The 26,388-nt window shown below is 44.3% G+C and overlaps 2 protein-coding genes and 1 pseudogene across 14 annotated transcripts in view; 2 read left to right on the forward strand and 1 right to left on the reverse strand.

Annotated features, from left to right (window-relative positions):
* The window catches only part of CPNE3 (copine 3), a 176,684-nt gene extending 165,682 nt beyond the window's left edge, over positions 1-11,002 (reverse strand). For 6 of the 10 annotated variants that reach the window (XR_011493077.1, XR_011493076.1, XR_011493078.1 and 3 more), the window contains exon 1: positions 10,809-11,002. The gene's annotated coding sequence lies outside the window, so the exon portion shown is untranslated. Of the gene's footprint in view, positions 1-10,200; positions 10,587-10,808 lie in introns of those variants that run through there. The other 4 variants (XR_011493080.1, XM_070480962.1, XR_011493079.1 and 1 more) reach the window with 2 other exon arrangements.
* A 6,186-nt stretch (positions 11,003-17,188) lies between these two features.
* Positions 17,189-26,388, forward strand: part of RMDN1 (regulator of microtubule dynamics 1) — a 39,856-nt gene continuing 30,656 nt past the window's right edge. The window contains exons 1-2 of one of the 4 annotated variants that reach the window (XM_044780345.2): positions 17,189-17,415; positions 22,249-22,366. In XM_044780345.2, the coding sequence (XP_044636280.1) occupies positions 17,305-17,415; positions 22,249-22,366 (229 nt within the window). In that variant the 5' untranslated portion in view covers positions 17,189-17,304. The remainder of the gene's footprint in view (positions 17,416-22,248; positions 22,367-26,388) is intronic. The other 3 variants (XM_044780348.2, XM_044780347.2, XM_044780346.2) reach the window with 3 other exon arrangements.
* Positions 24,033-25,295, forward strand: LOC106829846 (L-lactate dehydrogenase A-like 6B; annotated as a pseudogene).

Below are 26,388 nucleotides of genomic sequence, written 5' to 3' on the forward strand. Positions count from 1 at the left end.
CTTGCTAGAATAAGACTGTTACACGTGCCTCCTGGTGACTGCGATGTCTATTAGCCCATCCCAGTGACATGGCTTCAGTCAGATTCTCTTACTGGGATGAAACTCATTTACTGTATGACACTAAAATGCAGCATTTAGGATGGCAAATAAGACACACTAATCTTCTTTTCACTTTACTATAAATTTTACCATTCAGAAAAAGTCCAAGCATAACCTTGATCCTTCACTTAAAAATAAACATAGCATTCTGCTACAAAACAGATTAAAACACAACCTTAATCTTATTTTTGTTTATTCAATAAGATACTGAGTGAGATATCTGCTGATTTCAAAGAATTGTGGCTAAGACCCAAACCTGGGGAATAAGAGACCCCAAATACTGCCCCCCCAACCCATCTTACAGCACATTTTACAGCAGTGGTTCTCAACCTCCGCTGCTTATTGGAATCACCCGCAGAGTTTTCAAAGCCCCTGGTGCTGGTGTCCCACAAACAGAGTTGATTTAATTGGGTTAGGGTGCAACCAAGGCATCAGCTCCTTGGATCATTCTAAAGTGTAGACAAAATTAACAAGCCCACTGCTCTACAGAGAGCATCCAGCAAATAGGCATGGCTCATCTTTCCTCAAGACTTGCTAAGAAATACTAGAGTTAGCCCAACTTTCACCAACCCCTTCTCGTCCCAACCTCCAACCAATACATGAAGAAGACTGGGGCCAGGGCTGAGGACGTGGGGGCCAGCCTCGAGAGGAGAGGCAGGGTTGAGGGTGAGCTGTTTTCCTCAATGAAGCCAAGGAAAGAAAGGGAGTGCAGGTGTCACTGAGAAGAGGACACAGGCATTGCGTTCCCCAGCTGGCATCCGCTTGGCCAACTGTCCAGAGCGACGTGGCGGTTGATGGCGGTAGGCCGGGTCTGGAGGTAGGAACGTACGTGCAACCTAGAGCTGCTGGCAACATCCTTAGACTGTGGCGTTGTTAGTGTTCTTTACCCGCCACTTTGAGATTTAGTGAAATTCTGAGACAACAGGAACAAATGTACCCACCATCCTCATATTTAAACAAGATTTCTGTGCTACAAAATGCCTAATCAGGTCTGAAATAATAAAAAAGAAAAAGTGCTAAAAACATAATGCGAGGCAAGAAACCGGTGTGAAAGCAGAGACCATAAAACACAGAAGCACAGAGATGACGGTGGATGACTCAGGTCCTCTGCAGTTACCCACGTCCATGAGGTCTCTGGCAAACTGACACCGGGGCCTCATCCCCAAGCTCTTCTTCCTTGGGTGCTCCATCCCTGACTCTCCTCTTCTCCTCCTCCTACCCGGGAACTGCGAGCACCCCTGCAGGCTGTCCCCTCCTAATCCTTGTCCACCTTCACTTCTTTTGAGCTTCAGGCATCCACCTGCACACAGTACTCCCCAAACCAAGAGCCTTCACCCCATCCCTGTGCCCAGTCGCCTTTCCCCCAGTTCACACCCACCATCCTCAGCCCTGAAGCAGCCTCCTTGACCCGCCCCTTCCTCTTCACTGCCCCACATCACAGGCTCTGGAATCAGACCACCCGAGTTCTCATCTGCATGCCACGCCTGACTTAATGTGTGACCTTAGGCAAGAGCCTTAACTTCTCTGTTTCCTCATCTACAAAATGAAAATAATAACTGTCCCTACCTCATACAGTCGTTATGACGACAAAATGAGTTAATATATTTAAACAGTGCCTACAACATAGTAAAAATTTATTATTACTACTATTATTATTATTTTGGGACTACCTGCCTCCAGGATCCGATCCCCTCTTATCTGTCCCATGTTTCATATTTTTTATTATTCCATTCCTTGATGATTTCCCTAATTACTCCACCCCAGAACAAGTCATTCGTTTGAATTCCTGCTACACTAACAGTAACAGCGTACTACAGTCCAGGAACAAGACCAAATCTGGAGTAACGCACACGTGGGTTGAACCGTGCGTCTGGAGCTAGCTGTGTGACTTCACCCAAGTTACTGCCTTTCTGAGCCTAGACTTCCTCAACAGTAAGGCCGGAGACACAGCAAGTGAACGTGTAAATCTGCACGTGCCGGGCACGCTTTTCACATCTAACAAAGAATCTATGGAACAAATGTTAGTTGCATAATTTTTTTCTTTTGCAGAAGGTAGTTTAGAGTCCCACTCACAGTACCCAGGATGATGCAGTCCCCTGGATGGAATGAGCACGGATTTCTAGAGCTTCCAAAAAACAGTATGTAGAGAATTCTCTACCAGCAACCAGAAAGCCCTCAAATTTCCAAGAATGGGGAGAATTCAACAGAAAATGCAGACAATATCTACGTGCGAAGTCAGTCTCACAGCAAAGAGACACAACACATCAGAAAAGCATTATTTTTCTCCCTAACAATGCTCAAATAAGAGCTGCAAAAACACCACGCCAGGAACACCGGACTCTTTAGCAGATTGCTGACAGTTACATTGCTGCATTGCTGCTGGGACACAAATTTCCCCTATTAGCACCATCCCCCCCGAATACGACTGAATGCAGCCTCATTTTTATCTACAAACCCATTAGGGCTGAAAGGCAAATGGAAGATGTTACATAAACACCCGGTCTGGAACCTTGTTAATGGCAACAATCATGAAGACGCTCTTTTTATTTCCCTTCTATGTAATTATCCAGCAACGTGGTATACAATTTTAAAAAGAGCAACAGGGTATTCTACTACGAGGGGAGAAAATAAAACAAATGCTTTGTACTCTCTGAGTATAGAAAATCGGGGACTTGGCTGCGATAAGGGACCAGGCAGAGGAATACACATGCCCCAGGATTAAACGACAGCTTCTCCACTGTACGGACCACTTAGTGGAGAACCATTTGGTTTCTGAAATGCAAAGAACCCCTAGAAATACTCAACATCTCAACCATCTCCCAGTCACCGTCACTCTCCTGAATCAACATTATACAACACAGATAACTCAAAGGAATTGAAAATTAAGACCCAATATTTGAAGCAGGGCCTGACACATGAAATCTAAGTCATATGGTCACTCCCATGCCCTAGCTGGAAATCCTGAAGTCTTGTCTGCTCCGTCTTTTCCCATCTTCCCTTAGACCCAACTCCTTACATCTACTCAGTCATGCAGATTCTGCCTCCTACAACCCCAAATCCCTCAAATGTGGAAGAGCAGACCCTTCCCTATGTGACCCACAGTCACAACTACTTCAGGTCTCCTGTAGCTCTCAGCTGCCTACTGGAATAGTCTCCTAACAGGGATTCCCACCACCATCCTCTCTCCCATCACATCCTCATTAAAAAAAAAAAAAAAAAAAAAAAATCATTACTGGCTGCCCAGGGCTACCCTAGTCCAATTAGCCAAGCCCGGAATTCACGGCTCTGTCCACATCTGCCTCAGCCTACCCAAGCACCTACCTCTGCCCACGTAAATTCTTCAAGATCCACTTCAAACGACAAGCTGCTGCTATACCCCCAGTGCAGCTATGGCACTGATCCTATGTTCTTTCCACTGTTGTTACTGCATGTGTAGGTCATCACCCTTTCCATGTCCTGCGAGCTGAGGACAGGGACCACATTTTATGGCTTCCTCTTCATCCGAAAGCACGATGACTGGCACGGGTTATGTGTGGCAGAAAGAGCAGTAACTTTGCAGTCAAAATGCTGGGTTCAAATTTCTTTCTATTTATTTGGGCATGTCAGCTCTGCCAAATTATCCATCTAAACCTCAACTTCCTCATCTACAAAATGGGGATTAAAAAAACAACTGACAGTCGTAGGTTTGTAGCTTGCTCGGCATGTACTAGACGTTCTGTGAATTACAGCAATTATTATTTTATTAACTACTCAAATATTTTAGTTGATTGTCTCGGCACTGATAGCTTATTATTAAATTGTAAGACACAAAGCACTCTTCTCATCCTTGTTTATGAAGAGCTCCCTGGAATGACAACAGTAAAAGAATCCCTGAGATTTACATAAAATTAATTTGCCAAATCAGCCAGCCTTGACTACAGATAAGTGCTAATTTTCCTACATCCTCTCAGAAGGTTTGTTCATCTCAGCTACTGCATAGTTGGTGCCCTAGGGAGAAGGCCCAGGGCCAGTGACAATGACTCATTATTTGTCCTAAAACAATTGGGAGGGAAAATCAGTGCTCACCCACCAAGGCCTTTAGTAAACTTCAGTCTTTAGCTACAACATGAGGAGGTCAGCAGCATCAAAAAGTTCTAAAGGTTCCTTCTGGTTCAAATACCATGATTCACTAACTGCTGGTCCATAGCGCATCCCGCATGACCTCCAATGGGAGGGAGCCCGAGCAACCTTGGGGCAGCTGGTCCATAGCGCATCCCGCACGACCTCCAACAAAAGGGAGCTGGAGCAACCTTGGGGCTGGAACAGGGCCTAGCAACATCAGCAGTACACACCCGATGCAGTATTTCTTAAACTCTGTAGCTCAAAACAGTAATGTGTCCCCCTCCAAAAAAAGTGAGGGAAGGCTAATGCGGCAGCAACTCCAAGAGCTGCTACGCTACCCAGGTCAAACTGACAAGGGTATGTATTACTATGTGCATAAGAGGTCACTGTGTCCCCATTACTATGTGAAGGACAGTGGGACACGACACAGCAATAGACCTTTGAGGTCATTATAACTATATTGGAGAGCCACTCATTCAACAATTATTGATTGAACACTTCCTAGGTATTCTAAATGCCAAGGGGCGGGAGGGGGGGAGGGGAAAGGAGAATGCAAAACAAAAGCAAAATAAATACCTAGCTAGCTATGTGCACATAGAAATAATATACGACAATATAAAATTGCGTAGTGCAGGCAGGGAGCAAGATGCTCTCAGAACTGGAGAAAAAAATATCCTGGAGGAGATTTCTACTTTTATTGAGGATTAAAACCACAGCCCACTATAAAAGAATTTGCATTCTTGTTGCCACATGCTACTGGATTTTTTTCACCTGAAATTTAAGGGCAGAGAGTGGTAGAGGGGAGAATGGGAGGAAAGGGGACTGGAAAGTTAATAATTCCATAGACCTGGATAATTTCTGGTTTTGCTTTTTACAATTTTCAAAGTGCTTCCAAATATATTGCCTTCTGAACCTCATCAAAACCCTAGTGAATTGGGCAGGACAAGGATTACTACTACATGGTAAGAGGCCAATACTCCACAGCTATGGCTATAATAGGAAGCAGTCAAATATCTGGACTGCCCCAGAGTATGCTGATACTTTTCACCACATTACTAATTGTCAAAACAATGCATAGTGTCTATTAGGAAAAAAAAATGTTTCTCCAAAAAGGTAAAATTTTCCCAGATAAACAAGCTACCAAGTGGCAGGGTGGGGACAAGAACCCAGATTTTTATCCCCTAATGCCAGAATTCCCTGAGGGCACTAAAGCCTCATAATCATTATTTAGTATAACAGCAATAATCTCTAATTAATTTCCTTATGGCTTTCCAGTTAGTATATCAAATGTAATATTCAGTCTGACACAAATTAATCAACAGGATATTAAAAGTTACAAGGTAAATATTTAAGCTACCACTATTACTATCTTTCTTAAACAAATGTAACCAGAAGAAGAGTAGCTTGCCAAAGGAGTAACAGAACTGAATGACTGATATTTACATCAGAGCAGTTCCTCTTCAAGACAGCCCATTAAACCGCAAATTACTTCAGGCAAAGAAAACATTGTCTCCTTGCTAGAGTCTCCTCACACACAGACCTACATGAGGGTCACAGGACCTCAATGCTTTCTGAGGGGACTGCTGGACCATCTTGGGGCAGCAACATTTATTCTCAGGAATAATCCACTATCCAGAAATTACGATCCAGACTTTGAGAGTGAAAAACTCATATGAAAGGAATTCACACACAGCTTGTCCTGTATTTTGTAAGAAAGTGATGCCCACATTTTTCTTTTTTTATACCTGCCATGGGATACTAGAAATGGGGATAGAGAATTAGGTCCAGCACAAAAGCACGTACACAGAGAAATAGGCACGTTTTCTTTTCAATGTGAAGAAGAACAAACAGGAAGGATCACTGGATCAGAGTTAAAAAACTGGAGGGTAGTTGTGTCAGTCACACCACACACGGGAAAGTGCTGTAACCTCTCGAGGCCCCAGTGTTTTCAATTGTTAGCTAAGAGTTGAGCCAGTCACTTTAAGTAACTTCTCAGGCCTCCTCCAGTTTCTAGGAGTCTAATTTAATTACGGTGAATATGGAAGTTGTTTAGGAAGTAGTACTGAAAAAGTAGGGGGGAAAAAAAGAGCAGAAAATTTATAAGAACTAAAAAGAGAAATGGAAGAAAAATGATAAAATTTCCAAATCCAGCCTCCATTTCCCATTATCGAAAAAGCTGAATCTGAAAAAAATACATTTAGATATCTCCCCACTATTTAGCTACCTTTGCTTGAAATTGTTATCAAATTCCCTATCCATTCTCAGATGACTCGAAAAAATAAGCACATCAACAAACAAAACACAGGGCCCCGTCTATCAGGCACACGCGGCATAATAAGGAAGTGAATTTTACTACCATCCACAGAATCTCCCATCATTAAACTCTCAGCTCATATCATGGCAGCAAAAGGAATCAGTTCTTGGCCAACATTTTTTATAATGAATTTCCAGACTCTTGCATTGTCTTGAACAAAATCTAAATAGTGAGATTACCACTGATACCTAAACATACAGAACTGGGGGAAGCAGGAGTGAATAGAAAGTGCTACCACTTGATCACTCTTACTTTAAACATGAGAAGCATGTGCAGTGTTACCCTGTCCTTATTGCTACAAAGTGAGCAATCGACTGAGACCCCTTCCTTGATTTCTCTAGAAAATTCCTAAGATATACTGATCCCTTCTATGATTCACAGTAGGTTAGAGTTTCCTTAACATGTAGTTCAGGTTACACTGCTTTACTAATTCCTTGGCTATTGCAGACACATTTTAGAAATGTCACTGATTCTATTTTCAAGCCTACCAAACGAACAGTTGATGGTAGGTGCACTGAGAGAGGAGTTAAAAGTTAGAAGGAGTGACCTCTCAGTGTTGACTCAGTCATGAAACACCCATCTTGGCAAAGTTAGCTACAGAGTACGCGTCTATGAAGTGAATCATCTTTTACCAAAAACTGCCTTGATGAAAATGAGAGCTGCACCCCTAGCAGAAAATGCCAGGATGCTCAGCTGGAAAGTTTTAAAGTTACAAGGACTAGGTAAAGCTCTGGCCAGCTGGGCAGTGGGCAGGCTGGATGTTAAATTAAGGCACATCAATTTTGGGGTTCTTGTTCCTCTCCAAGTGCTTGAAGAACTTCCCACCTTCTGGAATCTTCCAGATGTCCGACCACTCATCAGAACTTCTTACCTGCCCCTATAATCCGATTATGCCCGACTCAGAAAGCATGCTTTCTGAAACTCCGCCCCCTCCCTCTCTTCTTAGCAAGGCATGTACAGTATCTAACTGCACAAGACATTTTGTCACTATGTGCTCCTCACTAGTTCGTGGTGAACAATGATACGAACATTCTTTCCGTTTAAAGCTGCGACAACAACTCCGACTGCTCAAGGTTACAAAGTTTGCATCTTGGGCAAGGACTGTTGAGATGCATACACATTTCCTGATTGCAAGAATATTTACTTTATGGTTGCTTAGCACACACATCTCCGTTGTTTTTAACTTTCTGGCAAACACCTTTATATTTCCCAATATCAACAGTTTCAAAGTACTTATTCCTTCACTCCATACTCATCCAACAAATATGTACAGAGTACCCACTGTGTGTCAGGCACAATTCTAAGGTCTTAGGAGACAACAACAAACAAAATAGACAATAGACAAATATCCTGCCCTCATGAGGTTACACTACAGAGAAACAGACAATAAAAAAGGTAAGTAAAGCATATCATACGCTAGGTTGTAGCAAGTGCTAAAGAGACAAAGCAGAGAAGGGGAGCAAGTAGTACTGAAGGTGGGGTGTGATTTTGGATATTTTATAAACTTATTTTGACCCTGCCATCAGGAAATACTTGTTTTGATTTTCGCTTCTTTTTAAAAAATCCTGACCTCTACACAGATGAAAATGTGGACAGACGAGTTCCTCTTTACAGTTGCAGATACCTATTTTAACATGTCTATCACCTTAGGGTCTAGAGACATGGTAAACTAAAAGCTCAGAAAATTGAAACAGCCTGATGACAAGGCATACTGCAACCACACTGGTGCTGTGGCAGTTTTCACAGGAACCAGACATAATCCATCCGCTTGCTAAGAGGACATTTCAAAATGACTTGCTAAAATGAGTATGTAGTATTTTCTTCCATTTTTTACAAGGAAACTGTATTAATATGCTACCCATCTAATTTATATTGGTAAGTGTGACAATTACATTAATTTTAATGTCTTTTTAAAAATTATGATTGCATACTGGTAAGCTGTCATATATTAAAAGAATAACCTCTACAAAAGAATGCCAATACACCCTCCTCCCAACCCCGTCAGCTTTTTCAAATACATTTAAACCAGCATAATCAGCTTAAATGTAATTATCATAATCTTATCAAAATGTATACATAATGTCTGCTTTTGCTTATCATATCAAAAACTTAAATAATGTAGGTAATTAAAATCTGATACTTCACTTTTAGGTGCTAATTTAATTCTCCTTCTCAGCCACTTTTTCTTTCGACAAATCTTCTACCAAATATCCCACCTAATTGTTTGGACTTTACCTTGACTAGTAATCCTTACGAGATAAGTAAGAACAGGCAGGAACAACATTGGTGAGAAGAAAGCTGGCCTGTAGGGTGAAGGTAATCATGGGTACACTAAATGCCCACGCCTGGACTCCTCAAACTTGCTGAGTACCACCAACCAAAGTGGCATTGATCCTTGCTAACAGACCCATCTAAAAGACCATGCTTTGATGAGCAGAGATGACTCATTACAAATCCTTGAAAGTCGAAATGTTAATCATATTTCACATCCAACACTAACTTTCCTAGTTTTGCAGACAGGCAAACTTTCTAGCATACTAAATCACTGAGTAAAGAAAGTTTTGAAAAAGAAAGAGAAAAGAAAACTCTAACAATGGTAGACAAAAAGTGCAGCAATAGTACCAAAAGGGGAGGGCAAGGCAAGCACGTCTAAAGCTATAGCAAGAATTGATAGGAGCTGGGGTACAGTATGAACTGGGTATCTGAACAGAGGCTGCGATGGAAATATGCAGGGCAGCAGTAGTAACAGCATTGTAAAGAGTATACAAAAATAAAATATTTTAAAATGTGCGATACTTAGGTTGTCTTAAATTTACGTAGAAATGAAGATCATTGCCTACAAAGTGTTCACACTAAAATCCTAAGTGGTCAGTCATTGAGCAACCCCAAAAAGGCAAAGAATCCTTTTGTTTGCCCCATCCTGAAAGCTCCTGTCCCTCTCCTTTGCTCAGGGTCCGGATCTGAGAGAAGAAATCCTGAAAGAGACCTGCACACTTCCTCGTGGGGTCTGTGCCAGGCACCTCGCAGTCTGTGGTGCGCTGAGATTCGGCCCCCGTCACGTCCAGAGCCTCAGCCTGGCCCAGCCCCACAGACTTGCCTCTGAATTTCTTTAGCTCAGAGAGGGATGCATTTTTCCAATTTATCAGTCAAAAGGAACTGCCTTTTTAAAAACTCTCTCAAAGGCAGAAAAGCGGCCCTGGGTGCCAGAGACGCATCTATTGTGGTCACTGAACTGTCATCATACAAGCCATCTGTTCTCAGCTCTTTCTTATCTTTACCTGCTTCCCTCTACCTGTACTTCAGGCCTGCACAAGTTTGGTTTGGCTCTGGCTGGCTCAGAGTTGGAGTCAGCTGACCCCATAATGACAAGAGCAGGACATACAAAGCTATAGGTTTATAGCCTAAATGTGTGCCAGGCACTTTGTTAAGTGTTTTCAATACACATTGAATCCTCATAACAACCCTGTGACCTAGGAGATATTTTATCTCCACTTTATGAATGCAGCAACAGGCCCTGGGAGGTTAAGTAAACTGCCCAAGCTCATACAGCTAACACATCTCAAAGCACAGATCTGAAATCCAGGTATCCCTCTTCTGCTAAAGAGTGATGTTCTTTACACCAAGCCATCAAGCCTGTGCTCTGAAATCATAAAGACCAGAATTCCAACCCTCAGGCTACCACTTACCGCTTGTGTCAGGTTTGGGAAATTTTCAACCTGAGTTTCCCGGCGCATGAAAGGGAATGAGCACACCTCTTAAGTTGGTGGTTGTGAGCAGTGAATGAGCTAACATACATAAAGATCGTCTGGCAGTGTTGTGGGGTCCCGTAATCGATAATCGCTATGTTCAATCTCGCCCTGCCCTCTATTTCACCAGCAGTTAGAGGGGCAGCCGCGGAAAGGTCACACCGAGGAGAAGCGAGCCCGCGCATCCCCTTGCAACGCGAGGCCGGCGCCCGGCCGCAGCCCCGGACACGGCGGAGGCTCGGGGCCGGCGCGGGCACGGGGCCGCCGGGAGAGCTCCCCACGCCCCCGGGACTCCCTCAGCGAGCTTCCGCCGCCCCGGGCGGGGCGGGACCGTCCCCTCCCCGGCTGCTGCCCGCCCCGGCGCAGCCCGCCCCTGCCTGCCCGCCGCGAGGTGGCGGGGCCCGCACCGCGCCCTGCGCTCGAGGCCAGCCCGGGGGCGCCGCGGCTCCACCGACCCCACCGCGGCCCAAGCCGCCCCGGCCACGGCGGCGCTCCCGGCGCGGCCCCCTCCCGCAGGGCCCGGGGACCGCGGGGCCCGCCGCACTCACGTCCGGCTCGGGGGCGACGCTAGCGAGAAGCGAGACCAGGCCGCGGGAGGCTTCGCGGAACGGACGGGCGCCCGCGCGGAGGGCGGGGCGGATGGGGCGGGGCAGGGGCTGGAGCGGGGCTGGGGGAGGCTGGGGCTGGGGCGGGGCGGATGGGGCGGGGCTGGGGGAGGCTGGGGCTGGGGCGGGGCGGAGGGGCGGGGCTGGGGGAGGCTGGGCCTGGGGCGGGGCGGAGGGGCGGGGCTGGGGGAGGCAGGAGCTGGGGGAGGCAGGAGCTGGGGGAGGCGGGGCTGGGGCGGGGCGGATGGGGCGGGGCTGGGGGAGGCTGGGCCTGGGGCGGGGCGGAGGGGCGGGGCTGGGGGAGGCAGGAGCTGGGGGAGGCGGGGCTGGGGCGGGGCGGAGGGGCGGGGCTGAGGGAGCAGAGGGGCGGGGCTAAGGCGAGGGCTGGCGGGGGACGAGTGGGGGGCGGGGCTGATGGGGCAGCGCCGAGGTGGGGCAGAGGGCCCGGCGGAGGGGCGGGCGGGGCCGAGGGTGGGCAGAGGGGGCGGGGCTGATGCGGCGGGGCGGGGCGGAGGACCAGAGGCGTTTATGGGGCGGGGCTACGGCGGGGCAGTGGGGCGGGTGGAGCAGAGGGAGGGGTAGGCGTGGCTCAGGCGCGGCCCCGCCCCAGGCCCGGCCAGCCCGGTACCCCGGAGGCGGTCTGCTGCTGCCTGTGGGCTGATGCTGTAAGGCCGTTTAGCAGGTCACTTCCGTACGGAAAGCTCCAAGTTGACTTTAGGCATTAAAATCAGATGTTTGCACCTAAATGAATTCCTGAAGGATAAAAGAACTAAAATACTTGAGGGGCTGGCTGTGGCGGAGGGGTTAGGTTCCGTGCTCTGCTTCCGGGGCCGGGCTTCCCGGTTCAGATCCTGGGCGTGCACCTAGTACCACTCATCAGGTCATGCTGAGGCAGCGTCCCACATAGCACAACCAGAGGCACTCACAACTAGAACCTGCAACTATGTACTGGAGGGCTTTGGGGAAAAGAAAAAAAATACTTGAGAAAATCTGTACCACTATCTGAACAAGGAAGGAATCAGCCTTAAAGTAGTGACAGGGGAGCTCTTAACCATTCTTACTGAGAGCGATTCCAGTGTGCACAATACCGGACTCATTTTACATCCTTAAGTGCATCTAATCCTCACAATTTTGTGACATATTTAGTGCCCTGATCCCCATTGTGCAAATGAGAAAACTGCCACTGAGTAACTTGAGATTTGGTAGCTAAGTATTTGGCTACTTGCCTAAAGTCACAGATTCTAAGTAAACTAACCTCAGAACACCCCGCTTGACACTGCTCGATGCCGCCTGAGACAAATAAGCCACTACGGAGAATACTGCTACATTCGACTGCTTGAAGTTTAAACTTCTGCCCAGGGAAAACAGGGACAAAATCAATAGGCAAACACATTGGGAAAAATATTTGCCGCAAACCTGACAGTCAAAGAAAGGGTTAGTATCTTAAGTACATTCAAGCTGATTCAGAAAAAGAAAAGAAAAGAAAAATGGGCAAAGGATAAATTTTTTAATTACAGAAGAAATGTAAAAGGAAATAAAGATATATACCTTCCTAAGTAAAAACTTTACTTTTAATCCAAAAAAATGAGAACTAGACACTTTTAAATAATCGCATCAGTGCAAGTGACGATTCATTTATTTACTCAACACCTCCTGGGGGCCTACTATGGGCCAAGCATTGTTCTAGATTTGTGAGAAGCTAGTGACAGACAAAAGCTTCTATCCTAGTGGGAGAACAAATAATAAGTTATTGAAAACAAACAAGATGACTTTAGATAGCTGTAAGTACCATGAGGGAAGTAATACTACAGGGCGATGTGATTGAGAGGGACTTGGGGATAATGAAAGCTTATTTAGACTGGAGATCAGAGAAGGTCTCTCTAAGGTGGAGATATTTGGTCTAAGACCTGAAAATAAGGAAGAGCCAGTCATGCAAAGATCAGAGGCCAGTGGAACGACAGCAGGGGCAAAAGCAGGAATAGACTTCGCAAGTGGCAGGGACAGAAACAAGGCCTTTGTGGTTGGAGCCTAGTGGGGAGGAAGAAGAAGTGTTTTATTTTGTTTTTACTAAAGGTTGGTAAAAACAACCTTTTCGTTTTACTTTTGATTCTGTTTTTACATTTAAGTGACGATCTTCAGGCATCACTAATTTAATTGCAAGTTTCAAAATTTCCAGAATACGTAGTATCTACACCCAACCTTCATGATTTTTGTCTCCACTAAAATAGGGAGACAGCAGAGACAAGGGGATGGTTTTGTACTTTTAGTACCCATAAGTAATCTCTCATTTAAATACATGGCGCCATAGCTATTCAATGCACTTATTCATTCTCCTCAAACTATAGTCTAAAATCTATTCCACTGTTGTTTGTATTCATTCACCCATTTATTCAACATGTACTGAATGCATATTATGTACCAGGCATAACAAGGTTGTAGAAATAAGGAAGAAACAAGTATGGGACTCAACACCTGGTGGAGATTTAAATGGATCCTAAAATGAATGAGATATTCACAAAATACTCTCCTGGGTGTTCTACCTCACTGGATGTTCCTTCTCATCTCTTTTGCTTCTTTGATCCTCATAATCCCAGTTTTTACACTAGAGTGCTCCAGAGCTTGGTTCCTGGACTTTTCTTCTTTTCTATCTTCACTCACACCCTTAGTTACTTCATCTAGCCTTACAGCTTTGAAATCCATCTATATTCTGAAGGCTACCAAACTACAAGCCCAGAAACTCTAGATTCCAACTCCCTACTCTATACTTGGATGGTGGATTAGTTATCTACTGAGCTATAACAGATTACATCAAATTTAGGGGCTTAAAACTAGACAGCTTCTGTGGTTCAGGAACTTAGGAGTGGCTTAGCTGGGGGGTCCTGGCTTATCATCTCTCACGATGTTCCTGTCAGGTATTAGGTGGGGTTTCAGTCATCTTAGGGGGCTGGAGGATCCACTTCCAAGGTGGCTTACTCACACACCATCACCTTGGCAGTATTCTATCTGTCAAACGGACCAGGTTTGATTTAATGTGGGAGGGAATTCCACAAAGGAGTAAATCCGGGAGGTAAGGATCATCGAGGGCCACCTTGAAGCCTGGCTACCACAGATATCTAATAAGCATTTCAAATCTAATCTGATCTTCCTCCTCAAAGCTGTCCCTTGTACAGTGTTCTCCAACTCGAGTTATGGCAAAGCATTCTTCCATTGTTTAGGCCAAAACTCTTGGAGTCATCTTGAGTCTCTCCTCTGATACCCCCATCCCTATCTGGTCTGGTCTGTCAGCTAATCCTGTCAACTCTACTTTCAAAATATATCCAGATTCTGACCACTCACATCTTCCAGCCTTGTCCAAGGCACCACTATTTCATTCTAGATTATTGTAATACCCTATTAATTGCTTCCCTAGTGCTCCCCTTCAGTGTATTTTCAAAACAGTCAGACGATGTAATTAAAATATAAATTAGGGACTGGCCTTGTGGCCATGGCTGAGTGGTTAAGTCCGTGGTTCCGCTTTGGCAGCCCAGGGTTTTGCCAATTTGGATCCTGGGCACAGACATGACACCACTCATCAAGTCACGCTGAGGCAGCATACCACATAGCACAATCAGAAGGACCTACAACTAGAATATACAACTATGTACTGGGGGTGCTTTGGGGAGAAGAAGAAGGAAAAAAAGAAGAAGACTGGCAACAGAAGTTAGCTCAGGGTGCCAATCTTTAAAAAAAATGTAAATTAGATTATGTCACAATCATACAAAGAAAAAATCAAAGTTCTTAAAATTGCCTACAACGTCCTTCACTGCTTGGTCCCCATCTCCTCTCTGACCTTGTCTCTTAATACTCTCCTCCTTACTCACTCTACTCTACCTAGAGTGGACTTACTGCTCATGGAAAACACCACTTGCCTTCCCAATTCAGGCCTTTGCACATTCCTTCCCCTCCATACAAAATGCTCTGCCCCAAGATATCTTGATGGCTCACTCCCTCTTCCCTGGGTTTTTATTCAACTGTCCCCATCAGTGAGGTCTTCTGCAGCCAACACCCTATTTAAAACTGCAGTGCCTACAAAGAAATACACTCTATACTCCTTCCTGCTTTATATTCCTCTTTAGCATTTATCGTCTATTACATCTTTTACTTATTTATCTGGCTTACTACCTTTCTTCAACTAAAATATATACTCCACTAGGAATTGTTTGCTCACATCTGGAAGAGTACCAAGCATATTATAGATATGCAACAAATATTTGTTGAATGCATGAAGAAATTGTGCCAGGCTCTGTTATAGGCAAAAGTCACACATGCCATTGAGTTTACAGTATAGCAAAGGCACATATTATCAATTCTTATGAACTGTACCTCAAATATAGTCCAGATTAACAAACAATCATGGAATACAAAAATGAAATTACAAAACGTGCTTAGAGCCCTAAAGGAAATGAAAGTATATTAGGGGGAATCAAGAAAAATTTCTCCGAGGAAGTGACATTTGTGCAAAGAGCTGAAAGATGAATAGGAATTAGCTAGGTAAAGACTATTGGAGTGGGGTGGGAAGAAGCCGCAGGGTGCCAAGGTTGTGGAACGAGAAGGAACGCTGACAGAGAGAATGTCATATAGGGCAGGTCTCAGGCTCAGTGGAGGAAAGAAAAGATAGTGTACTTGGAGCCAAGACAGATATATTACGGACTTAAAGAGAGTAAAGAAACATGACAATTAAATGTAACACATAATCAGGATTTGATCCCAAGCTGGGGGAAAAAAAATCATTGCTATAAAGGATGGTATTAGGACAATAAGCAAAATTTGTATATTAATAATAGTATCGTGCCATTTCGATTTCCTGAATTGGATAATTGTACTGGGACTAAATAAGAGAACGTCCTTGTTTGGAGGCATGAAAAGTCATGATATCAGTAATCTACTCTCAAAAGCTTTGACAACAGAAAACAATAATGGAAATATAATATGCATATTACATGTAAAGAAAGGTAAAGCAAATGTGACAAAAGTTAACAACGGCTGAATCTAGGTGAAGGATATATGGGAGTTCCAGCAATTTTTCTGATGATCTAAATTTTTTCAAAACAAAAACTTTAAAACTTCACTCTGGCTGAGCTATCAGAAGCTCAATTTCAGGATTATCATGGCATCCAGTGGTATAAACATATTATTTAGCAATACTGAGGTAGCTACCAGTAGAAATACACAGAAGTGGTTCCGTCTGTGAAAAAAAGACTGGGTTCAGGAAAGTTGGGAAGAGGATCTATATATATATATATATATATTTAAATATACTTTGAAAACAAAGAAAATAGGGATATCACTGATGTAATCCTTAACAAATGTGGCTGATGTAATGCGAAGTAGTGGAGGCAGCAATCACACATAAGCAGCATTGGACTTGGGGTTAGAAGCTGTGAATTGCAGTCTTCTAACGATACCTACTAGCTATGTGTCCTTGGTTAACAAATCTCTGAGCTGTAGTTCCCTCCTTTATTAATTTAGGATACCAGTTACTTCACAAGGTAGTTGGGAGGATCAAAGGAAATAAGCGTGCATTCATTCACTGTGTACTATTAACAGTACTACATAAATGCGACCTAATTTTTAAAACTATGACTATTTTCCCTTACCACCCATAGAAAATGTTCCTGCAATCCATACACTAGGTAGTCCACTGGCAGCTTGTGTTTCCACCCACGTCAACTCTGAAGTGGGACTCAAAACCTCTTCCTTCCCTCCAAAAGAGCTGCACCCTGCTGGGAGGTCTGGATCTCTCTGAATACTTTGAGGAGGAGCCGGGGAAGCCACGATCCCGAGGCAGCCAAGAGCATCACTTCCCGTCGAGAGGCCCCTCTCCCCACTCTTTCTCCCCAAGACCAGCCTGGGCTCCGCAACCCTTGTTCATCTTCTCTGGCTTCACTCTTCGCCCCCAGGAACTGCCCCTCCCTCTCTCAACCGCTCGCTGTCCCTTCTTCGTGCAGAACAGTTTCATTCTTCCCAGCGCTTATTCTCAAACAGGGCCCTCTAGGATCAGGATGCTCCCGACTGCGAAGGCAGCAGACAATTATAAATAGCAAGTCACTTTTTCCTCGCACGCATCAATTCTCGGGCCACCTCCGAGCTTTCAGATCCGTTCTGGGGATCTATCCATCCACGTGCCCAAATCACACCACGCCTGCGGTGAGCGGGAGCAGAAACGAGCCGGCCGCGAGACTGGTACCCGCTCGCCGCCCAGGCGCCTCTGCGCAGGCGCAGGAGGGCCGCTGAGTCCTGCCCAATCGGGGTGTTTCCCGCCCCCGAGGCGCGGACCGGAAGCTGAGGCGCGGAGGCGGTGCCGACCCGGAAGCAGATGGAGGTGGGTTTCCCCGGAAGCGCCCGGCGTCTTTCGCTCCGCGCGGCCCGTGGGTGAAGCATCAGGCGGCGAGTCGGGGTCATGGCGCTTGCCGCGCGGCTCTGGCGCGTCGTACCCCCGCGGCCTTGGCTCCCGGTGGGGGCGGCCAGCGGGCGGAGTCGGTGCGGCCCTCGGCGACTCTGCGGCTCCGAGGTACCGGCGTCCCGGCTGGAGGGTGGGGAGCGAGCGGCGACGCGGGCGGGATGCTGCAGGATGCTGGGGGATGCTGCAGGATGTTGCAGGCGCCGGGACCGCGACGGCGGTCCCCTGCTCTCCTCCCCGGGACGCCGCGCCCACCCTGGGGGGTGGGGGACGAGCGCGGAGGGGCTCCAGCTGGCCGCTGGTCCCTGGGGAGCGTGGTGCTTGGACCCAGTTGGGAGCTTGAATAGGAGGATAAGCTGATGGGGCTCTTGCACCGGAGCCCGGGACTGCGTTTCACCTGTGACCCTGTGCCGGGCCCTGCGGGGAGAGGGATACCCAGTCAAGACCTGTCCTCCTGTCTGTCGCAGCCCTGGGGGACTTGTGAGTGTGGGCCGCGCCCACCGCCGGAGCCCTGCCATCGGGGCGTCCCCTGGGTGACACCTGCAAGAATCGGGCACCGGCCGTGTGCATGGGCTGCTTTTCGAGAGATGAGGACCCGGAGCAGGGCGGAGGGAGAGCGCAGCGATGGCATCCGCCCTCCAGGCTCTCGGGAAAAGGTTCCTAGAGGCCCCCAGACGCGTCTTGCATTAGATGTCTGCCCCAGAGCCTCTTGCACGGAAAGTCGGGGCGCTTTTCATCTGGCTGCTTCTGCGCTGGGTCCGGGTCGGGTGAGTCTGCGCGGGCCCCCTAATTAAGAACTGTGTCTCAGTTCCTGTAGCCTTGTGGGTCTCGTGGCTGCAAGCCCCATTGGCTTTCTACGCTAGATGTTTTGGGGGCTCTCAGGTGCAGATCTTAAAAGTTGGGGTGCCCGATGTGAGGTTCAGACCCTTCTCTCCTCAGGGGGAAACTTGGGGGTGTGAGTTCCCTCCTGATTGTGGGTCACTGTGCCAGCGGTGGGTTTTGTGGCAGAATTTTGTCTCACCTTTTCCTGCCTGTTGTGACGTGGGTTTTTTCTCATGTGCCGGATGTGCAGGAGTCACTCAGCTAGTTTTAGGTTTCTTTCCGAGGAAGGTGTTCTCTGTGTAGCTGTAGACTTGGCAGGTCCGTGGGAGGAGGTGTTCAGGATCTTCCTGCATTGCCATCTTGAACCAGAACCCATCGGGCACCCTTTTAGAGGCTGCCTACTACAAGCAGATCCTGAAAACCTTCTAAACCATGTTAAGTATTTCTGATTCTGTTCTAAAGGTTGTAGGAAGCCGTGAGAGTTTTAAACAAGGAAGTCGTTTGATTGCAGACTTGCATTAAAAAGTAACTTTATCTAATGTCAAGAATGGAAGGGTAGAATGGATGCCAGAGACCAGATGAGAGATCCTTGCTATAAGGTAGGTGGGAAATGTGGTGATTTGAACTTCAGTGGTAGCCATGGAAATGGAAATAAGTGGATGCATTTAGAGGATATTAAGGATATAGACTTAAGCGGACCTGAGAGCTAGCATTGGTGTGGGAGTTGAAAGGAAGGAGTCCAGGAACGTTCTCGGGTTTCTGGCTAGAGCAGCGGGATGGATGGTGGTGCCATTCACTGGGATAGGACTGCAGAATGTACTTTAGTGGGTAAAGGAGGAGATGGGTTATGTTTGGGGCTAATTAAGGTGAATGTGATGAGATAACCAAGTAGACATGTGGAATAAACAGTAGTTTGATAGTTCTGGTGTTTACCTTCTGAGGTCTGGGCTGTAGATACAGATTCAGGAGATTTTAGGATAAATTGTAAATCATGCCATGATAGAGATTGAAAGTATTTAACAGTAAGACGAGAAGAAGGCCTAGAACCTACCACAGAGGAATCCCGGCATTTAAAGGAGAAGGAGCTGACAGGAAGTTGAGGAAAACTAGGAGGTGGTGATGACACATTCCTTTCCATCTAGTGATGAGTTTGTATTTTTGAATTCCTTCCAGCTTGAAGTTAGTATAATCAATGTTGAAGAGAGACATCTCTAAGAGTTTGCTGCTATTGTTCAACAGGCGTATATATTTTTTAACAAATATTTTTTGAGAATTTAATTTATGAAGGCATTGTGCTTGGTGTTGGAAGTACAAGGTGAAATAGCACATTCTGGCTGTCTCAGATAATGTCTAAGATATCAACAAGTTGTTAATATCTTGGAGGTGTCACTGAGTCCTGATTCCTTTAATTGATTTTTTTTAGTTCCAGAAACATGATTTTTATTGCTTTCCCAGAGATGAGCAGAGAGCTGCTTCACATTAAACAAGCTGATAAGAGTCCTACTGGTAAACTGTCACTTCATTAATTTACAAGAAATATAAACGTCAGCTTCCCAACAATGCATTTTCTTCCCTCTAAGAAAGCGAGAATATTGTTTATTGAGCATGATATAAGCAAGAAAGCTGACACTCTAAATGTATCGTTTTCTCAGGCTCTAGCAGTCTGTGCAACATTGCCCACTATGTAATAGCTCTGCCAGAGGAATAGGGAACTAGGAGATTTACTGATAAAATCTTAGTCTTTTTCTCTTCTTTTTCTAGCTACCACCACCACCATACACACACACCCACGCCCATACTCTGCTCCTGTCCCACCTTGCTTCTCTTTGGTAAATATGGATAAACTCAACAAATTAAATGTTAAAAGAGTCAAATTTAGTTTTACTGCTTTCCTGTAGATTGGTTTTGAATCCAGTTAAGTGCAATGTCTTGAATATTCATGCTCAAGAAAGTAAATAAAGCATTCAGCAAACTGGAATTTGTTGGATCCCTTATTCCAACCCAGGGTGTGAGAAATTAAGGTGTGGATTCAGATGTGGGTTGTGAGAGAGAGAGTGGAGAATGACTCCAAGGTTTTCTGTTTATTTTTTTTAACCTGAACAACTAGAAGAATAGAGTTGGCATTTACCACGAAAGGGAAAACTGAGAGGAATGGTTTTGAGGAACAATAGCTGTTTTGGCTGATTAGCTTGAGAGGCCTGTTGCACTTCACGTGGAGACAGGTGTTGATTAGGCAGCTGGATGTGTGAGTCTCAAGTTTGGAGGAGGCATCTGGGCTTCACACTGCGTTTGCATGTTTTTGGCATGTTGATGGTATTTAAAGCCATGAAACGAAGCAAAGTCACCAAAGTGCTACAAAAAGAGAAAAGAAGGTCTGAGACTAAGCCCAGGACACACCTGGGCAGTGAGGTATTGGAGATGAGGAACCAACAAAGAGAAGGAGCAGTTATAGGACAGGAGGAAATCAAGATAGTAGATTCCAGAAGCCAGGTGGAGAGCGCTTCCAGAGCGCGGGGCGCGGCCGGGGCGGAGGGAGGACAGGCACGCGGCTGGGGCTTGATGGGTATGTTCGTTATCTTGATGGTGATGGCAGAGCTTTCATGGGTTTATACGTGTTCTTAAATTGTACACATTACAACTTGTGTGTGCAGTTTATGGTATGTCACTTATGTTTCAATAAAGCTGTTTTAAAAAATTAAACATCTCTTCATGGTTAAAAAAAGGAGAGCGTGATTAGTTATGAAATGCTGTTGCTAGGCCACATGAGAGGAGAACCCAGAAGTGACCCTAGGGAACAGCAGTGTCCTTGGTTACCTCAGCTGGAATGCCATCAGCGGAGTTGGGGGAGTGAAACTGATTTGTGTGAGTTCAGGAGAGAGTGGGGGGGCTGCCCCGTGGCCGAGTGGTTAAGTTCGTGTGCTCCGCTGCAGGTGGGCCAGTGTTTCGTTGGTTCGAATCCTGGGCGCGGACGTGGCACCGCTCATCAAACCACGCTGAGACGGCGTCCCACATGCCACTACTAGAAGGACCCACAACGAAGAATATACAACTATGTACCCGGGGGCTTTGGGGAGAAAAAGGAAAAATAAAATCTTTAAAAAAAAAAAAAAAGAGAGAGAGTGGGAAGAGAGGAAGACAGAGAACAGACAACTTTTTTCAAGAGTCCTGCTGAGAAGAGAAGTTGGAAAATGAGGCTGAAGGGAGATGTGAAGTCAACAAGAAGCTTTTTGTTTTTGTTTTTAAGGGAAAAGTCACAGCTTACCAAGATTGTATAACTTATTTGTATACTGATGGGAATAAGTCAACAGAAAGGGAAAAAATGATGCTGTGTGAAAGAAAAATTGTCATGGGAAAAGGTGTTGCTGGAGTGGTATCCATATACTCCTCCTTTGCCATTGGTCTTGAGAATCCTGGCCATAATTATGAAAACTAATTTCTAAATCTGTTTGGGTATACTTTTTTTTTGGCTTGAGGAAGATTAGCCCTGAGCTAACATCTGTGCCAATCTTCCTGCACTTTATATGTGGGTTTACCTCCAGAGCGTGGCTGATGAGCGGTGGAGGTCGACGCCTCAGATGCAAACCTGCGAACCGTGCCCCCAAAGCGGAGCACACTGAACTTAACCACTACACCACCGGGCCAGCCCCTATTCGTTGTTTATTTTAAAACTGCGTTTTATGGATCATTTTTGAAGATGTCTTAAAGCCGTGTACATTTTTTATGTGTAGTAATTACCATATTTGATATTTTTCATCTTGTCTTTTCTTAAGGTTGATATTTTTTATATTTGGTATCATATTTTATTTCATACAATTTTGTTAATATCCATGTCTCCTCAAATAAGATGTGAATCGTCCAATCCAGCACTTTTCAGCGTGACTGTGATTGTTAGATAAGCTACCACATTTAGTCATTAAGAATCTTCTTAACAGGTTATGCTCTCCCTGTAAGGTAATAATGTGAAATAGTTTTCCTCAAGAATTTGATGAAGTAAATTTTGAGCTTCCAGAATTCTTTGGATTGATTGCTTTGGGGGTGGGAGAAAATTGATGTAATTTTTCTTGGGGTAGCGGTTCCTTCAAGTTTTCTGTTTGATAGTTCTGACCATAATTGTTTCCATAGGTGGTGGGGAACGGAGGAGCTTTCAAAAGAAGCCTTTTGCTCTCAGCCTTGTCTTACTTGGGTTTTGAAACTTATCAAGTCATTTCCCAGGCTGCTTTGGTTTGTGCCGCAGCCACAGGTAAGCCTCAAGTGAACACCTGGAGCACTTAGAGTTTCTTATGTTTGTTATATTTTGTTAATAATTTAGTTATGTTTGAGTAGATGATGAAACTAACGTTGTTACAGGCTAGATTGTTTCCTGCTTTTCTCTACCTGTCAGTCTGATATATGTATATATAATTTGTTCTAGCAACTAGAGCTCCTTCAGAGAGAAATACTCTATTAATATTTTATAGTTTTATAGGACCCTTGGGTAAGAATATTTTTTACATCTTTAAAGGGTTGAGGGATAGTGGGGTGGGGGGAAGAGACTATACCACAGAGACTATATCTGGCCCACAAAGCCTAGAACAGTTACTCTCTGCATCTTTATAGAAAAAGTTTGCCAACCCCTGCTCTATAATGATTCAGTGATTGTTTCCTTAAGGCCAGGGTGTTACGCTGTTCTTGATACAGTTAAGAAAGACCCAATTTCTTTGAGATAGAAGTATTTTATTCACAAACAGAGTGCAGTTTGGTATTAAATATCAAATCACTGTTTGAAAAGTAGAAAAACTTCATCACGTTTCTTATTTGGCATATGATAGATAAGTAAGCATATACTGACTTGCCATCTTTGAAAAATTAAATTTAGGTAAACCAAATGTGTATGTAGACGGAGCCAAAATTTCAGTATATTAGAGAAAAACTTTTATTAATTTATGGGTTAAGCCTGTTTGTTTTTCACAGTCCCTACTTTTAATCATCAAGAAGGTGACTGATTGGGGAAAGAAGCAGAGATTTGATTTTGAATAGATGTTCTTATTAAAGTTCTGGTAGATGAATTTGAAGATCTTAGCTAAAAATTACTAGTTATTTTACTGGTTATTTATTGATTTCATTTATCTGTGACTGTTCTTATCTTTAAAAAAGCAGATAATTGAGAGTTGCTGTATTTTGGTTTTACCTTTTCTTTCTTTTCTAATGTGTCATTTTCATGAAGGATACAGTAGAGGACTTGATTTTGTCACTGGCTCGATGACATATTTTGGCAAATACTTAGAACAACTCAGCTTTTTAAAGCTCCGTAGACTTTTCACCATAACTTCAATTCTCACTCTGACCTTGTAAAGTAGTTAGGACATGTCGTATTATCACATTATAATATTCATTTTTTAAGAGCTTATCCTTGAGAGATGTGCCCTGTGGTTGCACTTCAGAGATTTTTCTGTGTGTGTGTGTGCCGTTATAAGGGAAGCTCACAAAGTTAAACTTCTTCAAAGTCAAAGTGTCAGAGCAGAGATTAGAACTCTTATCTGTTTCTTTTCACATCATCACACTTAGTTTCAATGTGCTTTAGCATCATTTCATTACAAAAATGAATGCAAAGATTTAGTGCTTCCTTAAGCAACAAACTATGGCATGTTTAAAGGCAAAGCTGAAATTACTTTTATCCTTAATGATCATAGTTGATCTTTTCAGAAGTGTCTTAATGACAAAAAATTATTGTATAGCCAGTAAATTAAAAATACTGTTTTAAGGCACTAGGGCCCTGTGAGGCCCACATGAGCTGGGTATGGCCTTGCACAGCTGCAGTGGTGGGGGTTGACTGTTCCCTTGCTTTGCGCCTTAAGGAACTTTGGCATGGTTTTCCTCCATTCTTTTCTTCCACCTCTTGAGTGAGTGGCCATGAACTGGGCTGCAGGAGTCCTGTGGAGCAGCTGGAGAGTAGGCACTGCGGTAGCGAATTTCCTTTGCCTGGGGATGGCTCTGTGTCCCTGCTAGGCAGCATGCATCCCACTCAGCGACAGCTGGTCCTTCACCCCCCTTCCTAAGATGGCAACTATCCAGTGTGAACTTACTGAGAATTTCACTTCAGAGGAGACCGCTCATCACACTAAGATCTCCATTATGGGAACAGGATCGGTTGGCATGGCCTGTGCTGTCAGCTTCTTATCAAAAGACTGGAGTGATGAACTTGCCTTTGTGGATGTTGATGAAGGCCAACTGGAGGGTCAGGCAGTGGGTCTTCATCATGGCAGCCCGTTGGTGAAAATGCCAAATGTTGTTTCCACTAAACGTTAGCTTGTCACTGCAAACTCCAACCTAGTGACTATCACAGCAGGTGCATCCCAAGAAAAGGAGAAACGTGCCTTCATATGGTCAAGCAAAATGTGTCCATCTTTAAATTATTGGTTTTGAATATTACCCAGTATAGTCCCTGCTGCAAACTGATAGTTGTTTCCAAGCCAGTGGATATCTTAACTTATGTAGCTTAAAAGTTGAGTGCATTTCCCAAAAATTGTTATTGGAAGTGGCTGTAATCTGGACACTGCCCGTTTCCATTTCTTTTTGGGCAGAAGCTTGGTATCCACTCTGAAAGCTGTCATGAATGGATCCTTGGAGAGTATGGAGACTCAAGTGTACCCGTGTGGAGTGGACTTGACGTTGCTCATGTCCCTCTACAGGATCTGAGCTCAGATATAGGAATTGATAAAGATCCTTAGCAGTGGGAAAATGTCCACGAAGGAGTGATTATCTGTGGCTATGAGATGTTTAAAATGAGAGGTTATACTAACTGGGCCATTGGCCTATCTGTAGCTGGTTTAATGGAAAGCATTTCAAAGAATCTTAGGGGAGTGTGTCCGGTTTCCACCATAAGTAAGGGCCTCTAATGGAGTAAATGAGGAAGTATTCCTTAGCATTCCTTGTATGCCAGGAGAGAATGGTATTGCAGACCTTTTAAAGATAAAGCTGACCGCTGAAGAGGAGACCCGTTCGAAAAAGAGTACAGAAAAACCTTGGGAAATTCAGAAGGAGCTCAAGCTTTAAAGTTGTTTAAAGCTACCGTTCTGAAGTTATCGAAGAAAAGATAATTATGGGATTATATATCAAACTTTTGAATAAACTTGAATTCATAAAAGTTAAAGAAAGGAAATGGGATGGAGTGAATCCCCTGTTTGTTTAGCCTTCCAGCTTTTTTATTTAGCATCAGATACTGGATGATATGTACTTTTTACCATTCCTAAGTAAGTGTATCAAAGATGTTTTTGCTGTGTCTGATATACTGGCACTTGCCTCGTATATATATTTGTAGTTGCCATTTGGTCTAAAAGAATGTTTGATACATGTGTTCATTGTGTTATAGAAATTCTGATTCTTTTCATCCAGTACATGCTAATTCTTTCATTCTGGCTGGCTTATACCTGTGTTCGTTTATATGGTATTAAAAAAATTATAACTTCCTCTACAATGTAAAAATAAAAGTCTGTACTCTAAATGTTAGTTCCAATCCTAACAGCAAATAAAACTTTGATTTGACCTTGGGAAAAAAACATTTTAGTATTCCAAGGTATAACTTATTCTGAAAACTAAAGTCATTGCTTTTATTACAGATTTTAATGAAAACTGCCTTACATTTTAGAATCCTTTCGGTATTTTCAAGCATATTTTGAGTACTCAAAAAGTTAATGCAAAGAACAGAATATGGATATTTATTTTGTCTATCTTGGTAGCTTTGTTTTCTTAAAACCTCATTTTATAATTAGTTGATTGGTATGTTTATATAATTTGTAAGACTAGGCTATAGCCCTTGAAAAAACATGAATTATTGATAAAATATAGAAACCAGATTTTTCTTTTTTTTTTTTTTTACTTTGGTGAGGAAGATTAGCCCTGAGCTAACGTCTGTTGCCAGTGTTCCTCTTTTTGCCTGAGGAAGATTGTCACTGTCCTAACATCTGTGCCAATCTTCCTCTCTTTTTTTGTATGTGGGATGCCACCACAGTGTGGCTTGAATGGTCTGTAGGTCCATGCTCAGAATCTGAACCTGCAAACTCTGGGCTGCGGAAGCAGAGCACGTTAACTTAACCACTGTGCCATTGGCCTGGCCCCAGAATTTTTTTTTAACTTGGATAATAATCTATTTTCCTATAAAAATATAGCTTCATTGGTCCTTGCAAGTTTTACTTTGTCAATATATCTCTTTTATTTGCTATGCTGTGGTCCTTTTCATATTTTTTAGGAATTGGTCTTCAAATAATTCCATTCATCAAAACTTCT

Source organism: Equus asinus, chromosome 12, assembly GCF_041296235.1.
Source record: "Equus asinus isolate D_3611 breed Donkey chromosome 12, EquAss-T2T_v2, whole genome shotgun sequence".
Lineage (NCBI taxonomy): Eukaryota > Metazoa > Chordata > Mammalia > Perissodactyla > Equidae > Equus > Equus asinus.